The sequence below is a fragment of the Octodon degus genome, unplaced genomic scaffold, assembly GCF_000260255.1.
Source record: "Octodon degus isolate 3935 unplaced genomic scaffold, OctDeg1.0 scaffold00011, whole genome shotgun sequence".
In the NCBI taxonomy this organism is placed as follows: Eukaryota; Metazoa; Chordata; class Mammalia; order Rodentia; family Octodontidae; genus Octodon; species Octodon degus.
This window is the reverse complement of record NW_004524587.1, coordinates 8,297,899-8,306,373: the sequence shown is the minus strand read 5'-3', so window position 1 is coordinate 8,306,373 and position 8,475 is coordinate 8,297,899. Positions and strand designations below refer to the sequence as shown.

At 44.7% G+C, this 8,475-nt stretch overlaps 1 protein-coding gene across 1 annotated transcript in view; it reads left to right on the top strand.

The window, feature by feature from the left end:
* Hydin (HYDIN, axonemal central pair apparatus protein) overlaps positions 1–6,085 on the top strand; it is a 433,520-nt gene extending 427,435 nt beyond the window's left edge. Inside the window, exons 86-87 of the mRNA XM_023709202.1 lie at positions 2,416–2,640; positions 4,473–6,085. Coding sequence (XP_023564970.1) covers positions 2,416–2,640; positions 4,473–4,955 — 708 coding nt within the window. The 3' untranslated portion in view covers positions 4,956–6,085. The remainder of the gene's footprint in view (positions 1–2,415; positions 2,641–4,472) is intronic.
* The last annotated feature ends 2,390 nt before the right edge of the window (positions 6,086–8,475 follow it).

Here is an 8,475-nt window from a genome sequence, read left to right as displayed (position 1 = left end):
AAAAAAATTTCCCCCCATGTAATTATTGTGAACACCTTGCTTTGTGTGGTCACTATAAACATTTGGGGGGTGGGACAGGGAGGAAAGTAACAATAGTCCACATGTCCCTGGCATCTGTTCAGAGCAGTGTGCAGAATGTAATGCTCTTTTGTAAGAAACGTCTTATGATTTTTAAAATAAATTTAGTGAATCTAAAAAAAAAAGAGAATCTTCAGCTCAGGGCTGATTTCCAGGTTCTCTGACTCTCAGGGCTGCTGTTTCTTTTCGTTCTTTCTTTCTTTTTTTAAAAAATATTTTTATTGAGAAACAAATAGCAATGAGATGGTTTCACAACCAATCATGAACACATTTTCAATAATTAATACATTGCATATTGTTGTCTTAGTGATTATTCATTGTACAAGATACAGACCTGATATCCTGTGACAGGCTGCCGTCTCTCCGTCTCCACAGAGGGCCCAACAGCACGCCGGCCTCACGGCTATCAGCAGTTTGGCGCTGCCTTCTCACATTTAGGGGGTTTAGGTATTTGTTACCTGCCCACTTGGTTTTGCTTTAGATGTCAGTTGTGAGTCCTTGTGGTTAACCTAGTTAATTTATGTGTTTTATAGGAGAATTTTTAAAAGAGAATCAAAAATAATTTAAAAATTAGAAATGATACAGAATTTCACTAAACAAAAGGAATAGGAATTCAACAGTGTTGCATAATATTGTCTTCAAGTTAGTTGTTTAGATTACCTGATATAAGCACACAAAGTTGGCATGAAAAGTTATAAGAAATGAAAAAGAAAAAATAAGTTCAAGCATTCACTGCTCCCTTCAATAGCCAACGCGAGGCAGCAGTGGGATCATCCAAGCTGTCCCGCAAACACACATAAATGTGTCTTCCTCTTTTCCTTCTCACTTTCTTTTGTGCTTTTCCTCATCCCAGGATAGGGGGATTTAAGGAGTTTCCAAACTATGCTTCAGCTGCTCCTACGATCCCCCCCAAAATCAGGAAGGGGTTCATAAGGCACCATGTGAGAAGTCCGGTTTTCTTTTACTCATAAGTCAATGTAAACAGTCCCTGTCTCACCTTATACCTTTTCTTCACTTCTCCGCAGTATATCACTGATATATGCTTATGTAAAGGTTGGCTATTTGGTAAAGGAAACAATCGCTGTAGCTTTATGTTTAAAACATAACTTTGTATGTTCATATATGAGTTTTGTTTTGGTTTGGTTTGGTTTGGTTTTTGGTTTGGGGTTTTTTTGTTGATGTTTTCTTTTCTTTTCTTTTTGTCTTTTTGAGACAGGGTCTTGCTATGTAGTTCAGGCTGGCCTTGAGCTCACTTTATAGCCCAAGCTGGTCTTGAACTCACAAAGATCCTCCTGCCTCAGCCTCCTGGGATTACAGGCCTCTACCACCACATCTGATGTGGCTATTCTCGACTGTTGGAATTTTCTGTATAAATTTTAAAATCAGTTTGTCAAGTTCCTCAATGAACAAAAAAGTAAAAATTGGGATTATGAATTGAATTACATTGAACCTATAGATTACTTTAAGAATGCATTAGTGCCAGGCATAGTGGCAGATGCCTGTAATCCCAGTATTTAAGAGGCTGAAGCAGGAAGATCATTGCAAATTCGAAGCCAATCTGGGATACATAATGAATTCAAGGTAAGCCTGCACTACAAAGTGAGGGCTTGTTTCAAAAAAAAAAAAGAAAGAAAGAAAGAAAGAAAGAAAGAGAAAGAAAGAATAGGATGTTTTAGTTATGTTAGTAATCTGTCAACCCATTAACAAACTACTTTCTGTCTTCACAATTCTGAGGATCAGGAATCCAAGAGCAGGCTTTGGCTGGGAGGTTTGGTTCTAGGTCTCTCAACAGACTGGAATCAGGCAGTCAGCCAGGACACTCATGGTCCCCAGGTGACCAGGGCTACCTAATCTGCTGCCATACCCAAGCGTATGGTTACTGGAAAGGCCTGGCTCCTCACTAGCTATTGGCAGGAGGCCTCAGACACAAGTGGATCTTTCCCTAGAGCTGCTTTCAGCTTGCCCCAGCACAAGAGGTCTAAGAGAGAGAGAGTAAAAGAACAAAAAGAGTGCACAGGACAAAATTTGTACATGTAACCCTTGGTTTCGTTTGTTTGTTTGGTGCCATACTGGGAATTGAACCAGGCAGGACCTTTGCATTGAGCTGTATCCCAGCCTTTTTTATTTTTTATTATAAGACAAGGTCTCATTAAGCTTCCCAGGCTGGGTATGAACTTGAGGTCCTCCTGCCTCAGCCTCCTAGGGTGTTTGGATGACAGGTGTGCACTACCATGCCTGGGCATGAAGCGCACTTTCTACCATCCACCCCGGCAGGTCCTTTGGTGAGAGGGGTGGATCTGACTTCCAACATCTAACAGCCTCCGTCTTCTCCTCCAGGGCACATTTTCATTTGAATTCCAGCCCCTGAAAGCTGGTGAGACCTTAGGGAAGCTAACTTTGTACAACAGCGATTTAGGTTACTACCAGTATGAGCTCAGTTTGAAGGCTGTGCCAGCGCCTCCTGAAAAGCCCGTCCACTTCCAGACGGTTCTCGGCGGCAGCCAAAGCATCATTGCGAAGTTCGTCAATTATACGCGGCAGAAGACAGAGTACTTCAGCAGGGTGAGCAGGTCCTTCATTTGCAGGTATCTGGGTTCAAAAATAATGGGAGAAAAACACTAGGGCACAGAGAAAACCAGGTGCTTCGTCATCATAGTAAGCCCCGCCTTGGAGGCCTGAATTAAGCCTGGAAACTCCCAGCTAGACACAAATCGTACTAGGCCTGGTTCGTTCTTTACAGACTTTATCTTATCAAGCAGGGATGGACGTGAGTGTTGCTTCCTACATCGTGCTCAGGGGTCCATAAAGGGAGACTGCGTAAACTGGTGTCAGAGAGCAGGATGCCGAATCACACGGATACTCACTGAATCCTGGCTTCATCACCAACTTTTGTATAAATGGCTTCCTTAAGCTCCCCCAGCTATAAATGGAGAGAATACCCCTGCCTTAGCCCCTTTTCCGTTGTCATAAGTGAGTATCAAAGGCTGAATAATTTACAATGAATAAAGACTTCTACCACCTACAGTCCAGGAGGCTGAGTAGTCCCCGATGGAGGTGCAAGTCCCCTTACTGGCTAGCAGGTGGCACAGATGAGGCAGTGCATCTGGGGTAAAAACCAAACTGCCTTTTGTAACAGACGCTCTGGAGATAACCCGCTAAGCCATCAGATTCATTCGTAGGTCAAACCACTTGTGAGAGCTCCCTTCAGACACCATTTAAATGAGGTCCCACATGTCTGACCTCCTAAATACCTCGCTATGGGATTAATTTCAGCATGTATTTTGTGTGGGGACATTCAAACCACAGCATCCAACCCCACCCCACCAGGCTGCTAGAAGCCCTTTCAAATATTATTGATAAAACCATTTTCTTAGCCCCTTTCCCAGAGTAGGTGTCTACTTGTTGTTGTATCTGTTGGAATATAGGTTTATGTACTAAAAAAGGAAACAAAGTAACAAAAAAAAATAGAAGTTTATTCCTGTTACAAGTAACAGTCTCTAGGCATTCCCAGTATGAGTCAGAATGACAGCCCACAGCTCCCTTCTGTCCTGCTAACTCTGCTCTTTAGAGAGTTACTCTGGTCTGCATCAAGCAGGGCTTATCACTACACTGCCCTCCAGATGGGTACAAGGAGAAAGAGTGGGCGTTGTATACCTCACTGCCACCAATATTCCACTGAACAAAACTTCGCAGGACCGTATTTATCCACAAGAGGAACTAAGAAAAGTAGGCTCTGCACGGACTGGTTCTATGCCTAGCAGAATCTGGGTGGGGGGAGGGCTGTAGGCAAGAGGCATAGGCTCCTGATCAGTTGTATTGGTCCAGAGAAGTTTGGTTATGCTAGGGGTTTCTGGTCATGGTAGATTAAAAGAACAAAGTCCACAGGGAACTGTACTTATGACAGTCACTTGGAGAACCGGCTGAAGAGCAACCCCCATCTCAAATGTTTTCAGTTATAGATTCAGGAGAGTGAAAAGACACTGACAGGACTCAGACAGGCAATTTTATGCTCTAAGGTAGAAGTGACACCTTTCACTTCTGCTCAAAACTAATGGCCCACAAGCAGTCACATCCAACCACAAGGAGCCACAATGTTCCACCCTCCAGGTTCATGCAAGGAAAGAAGAACCAAATATGGGGGAGCAGCCTTACCAACATGACCTCGCTGTATGTCTTAGGGTGCACAAACAACATCTCTGGCCCCTGGTAGCAGAGCAGGGAAGTACTGAGCAAACGCCTTCTCTGCAAGGGACTGAACACTAAGGGTTATAAGGACACAGCTTTGCAGCCTGTCCAGCTTGTTGTCCCGGATTGAAGAGGCGGGGGTAGACTTTGAGTTCCTGGGATGCTCTTTAGAGTCCTCTCTGAGCCAACTTTGTTCATTTCCCTTTTAGATAGACTGTCCGGATTTCCACACAGAAAGAGTCATCAATGCACCCCCAGGAGCCCAGGGAGGCACTGAAGTTGGCATAGAAGTCATCTTTGAGCCCAGCCACCTGGGTGAGACCAAGGGCATCCTGACCTTGACATCGATGCTAGGTGGGGAATATACCATCCCCCTCTTTGGAATGGCTCTGCCCCCCAAACCTCAGGGCCCCTACATGATCCGAGCTGGATACAACATAATCATCCCCTTCAAGAACATCTTCCTTCAAACAGCCAGCTTCTCCATCATGGTGGATAATCCCGCCTTTACTGCCCGCGCTGTAGACTCTGTGCGACCCAAGAAGATCAACAACATCACTGTCTCCTTTGAAGGAAACCCATCCGGCCGCAAAACCCCCATCACCACTAAGCTGACTGTGACCTGCCCTACCCGTGAAGGCAGTGAGGCAGGAATTAAATGGGTTTATTACCTAAAGGGGATCACTCCTTAGTGAAATGCAGGGTTACCTGCACCCCAAAAGCCACCTCCTTGGGCTCAAGAGCTGCATCATCCCAAGGTAATAAAGAAAGTTGAAGTTCTACAGGGATTATGTCATGCCCCTCCCTCAATTATAGGGGCAATTATTTCTATATTACATGTTCTTAAAACACTTATAAAATATTTATTTCACATTAAGCACTATAGCTACATACAACAGAACTTTATCTAAAATAATTCAATCCTTGCGAGCTCCTGAATTGTATTTCTTGATATGTCCCATAGCTCAAGGACTCTGTAATATACCCCATTGTTAACAAAAACATGCAAGTATCACTTGTAGACCTTCTCTACACAACACATAGTAGGGCCTGACACCAGGGCGCTGCAGTTTCTTCTTAAAATCTGAAGGGCCCTTAGATATGAGACAATTTTGATGAGACACTTTATTCTACTTTCACACAAATGCCAAAGAAATAACAATTTTCAAAGCAAAGAACAGATAATATGAGGTCAGCCAAGAGACTCTCTTACATTTGCATACCATTGGCCTGTGAATTACATATCTGAAAGCTCTCTTTGGTGGCTGATAGAGACCCCAGCCCGCAGGGCCTGCTCCAACCCGAGACACCATAGTTGGCCCCCTACCCTGCTGCACATCGTCTCATTTACTTCTCACCCAGAAGCCACCCCTCCCCAAATTCCAACGTAGTTAGTCTAGGGCTGGGCATGGGCTTCTCTTTATCTGTGTAACTTGTACTGTAGAGTTGAAAACGGGGGCTACAGAGCAAACACACACACAGCCATTTGTGCTACAGCTGAGTCAGGAATCCCATCCAGGGGAGAGACTGTGTCCCAGGTCGATGTGTTGGTACTGCAGCTATTGTGTGCACACACAAAGGGTGACCAGCTCCTTCCTTGAGCATTGTGGAAGCTCCTGACCCATGGAGCCATGGGCACCTGTACAGCCCAGAGTCTAGCTCCCTGGCCATCTCGTTCCCTGGGCCTCTTGGTGTGTATTCCTAGCACTACTTAACCTGTTGGTGCCAAGTGTTGAAATAAAGAGAACTAAAGACTGGCCCTGGAGTGGATTTGCTCCTGCAAACACATACCTTTGACTGAGGGTCTCCTGCCTCTACTTGCTGTCCCCCCTTCTCATTTCCCTACCACACCCTATAAAAGAGGGAGAAAAAAAGAAAAAGAAAGAAAAGAAAGAAAGAAAAACAAAAAACAAAAGAGGGAGAAGGGGGCTGGGCACCTGCCTGGGAAGCACAGGATCCAGGTTCGATCTCCAGTACCACATCCCATGCTGGCCCCGGGACCCCAGGCATGCCATGCCAGTCACTGAAACCAGGCATGATGGCGCAATCTGTAATCCCAACACTGGGGAGGGTGAGACAGGAGGATAACTATGAGTCCGAGCTGCATAGCGAGGCCCTGTACCAAATAAATACATAAATAAATAAATATTTTTTAAACAAAGGAGGAAAAGGCATGAAAGTAGATGGCCAGTAAATTAATACTCTAAAAGAGATATCCACAATGCTCCTGGGATTGCCAGCAGCAGCAACCAGGAACTGATTAAAGACCCTAATGTAACAGAAAATACCCCTCCCCCTGCCAGCCAGCATACTTCAGTTTCTTAGTTGCCTCGGTAATAGTTCCTATTCCAGTTCCAGTTGTTTCTGTCTCTCAGAAATGGCTGGTCGCTGTGGTGCACAAAGTCTAAACCAATCCCCAGTTGACAAGCCATTCTGCCTCAGTACTTACACCTGCTTATCTCATATAAGCCCTAGGCCACCAGAGATCAGGGCCTATGTTCTGGGAATGAGGTCGATCAGTGTCCATCAACATAAATAATGCCTCCCACGCCTGGGTGTTTGCTTGTGATTGCATCTGATGTGTTGGCCAGGAAGACCAACCACGCTGACCTCTTTGGTCACAAGTCACATCCCTCAAGGACAAGGTAGGGCCTCTCCAGGTCCTGATAGGACAGCATGCCCTTGAGGTTTCTTGAGTCCCCTCAGAGGACTGGAAGAGGATTCCTGGTTCCCCATTTCAGTGGCTCATATCGGACCCCAAAGGAAGGAGGATGCAATCTGGCTGTCTACCTGCCTGCCTGATTCCGGTAAGATCCTCAAGGGCACCCCAGCTAGTGGGTCTGTCAGTCCTGCTCAGTTTGAGCAGAAGAGCTTGATTAACTCTTGTTGGTTAAGGCAACCCTCAAGGGAAGGGGTGTTGAAACGTGTAACCTCTGAGTGTCTGCTGATGTGTGGGAGTGGCCAGGCCAGCGTCAGCAACAGCGTGCTCTGTCTGTGCACCAAGACTGAAAGGCGCTGGTCATGGCGGCTGATTTGGCCCTCACCTGTGGTTCCATGGCGATCAACATATGGTATAACAGAAGCAGTTGTGCCTATGTCCCCTCTAGGGGTGTGGCCAGGAGGGCATCTGAATGGCCTCTTGGGGATACCCACCCTTTGTCTATCGCACCATTGTTCAAGGATAGAGAACCCACATGTAGGAAGTCAGGGTAGAAATGAATTAGTCAAAACCCACAGTCCCTGACTGAAAAAAAAGGGCCTTTAGGGTTAAAAATGAAACCAAACCACTTCCTGCATTTCAAAGGAAAAACAAGCACACTCTTCCTGAGAATTCCACCTTGGCACCCTCGTTGGCTGCTGCAGCTGCTGCCAACACCCTTAGCTTCACTCCCCAATTCTGACTCCTCCACTTCAGTCAACTGAACTAGTTCCAGATAGCCACTGCCTCAGTCAGCCCCACAGGCCCTCCCTCCAGAACCTCCTGCTTACACACCTATGCTGGTCAGATGATGTCCTGTATTGCCCTCCCGAGATGACTATCAGCAATTTTCTGAGTTCCACATTTTGACTGAGCAAATTAGACTGTCAGCCCTCACAAATAAGTTGCCCTCTGTAGGTCCTGAGTAGATAGGACAAACCAAGCTCTATTACGTTGGGCCCCTTGAACTTTGCTAAATTATGAAGATTCCTACTTAGACTTCGTAGTGTTTGTGAGTGGTCCCTGCTAACTCTCTCAGTTACCTGTATCTCCCTCAGGAAATTATTCAACTATATTTTTCAGTTTATTTTCTTAGATGCTCAAAAATTATTTCGTATATAAGCTTTTGTCTACATCAACAGTCTTTCTCTCCTGACATTTCTTATTGCGTGTACCTGGGATTGTCTATGGTTCTTACGTTTGTTCCTTAATTATGTTATTTATAGGTTTACATATTTTGTTAACATTTCCGAATCACCAGTTTTATTTTGTTAAGTAGATGTACCTTTTGTTTATTGTCTTCCTCACAAATTTCTGCTTTCATCATTTTGATTTCTTGTGCTATATTTGTCTACACTGTTTCATCTAACTTTCTTTTGTTTGGAATTTCTTTTTATCCTTTCAGTTTTATTGATGTGCTTTATGATAAAACTTTTTTTCATAATTTTTTGATAAATAGCAATGAGACAGTTTCAAATCAAATCGCTAGGACAGTTTCAATAATTAACACACTG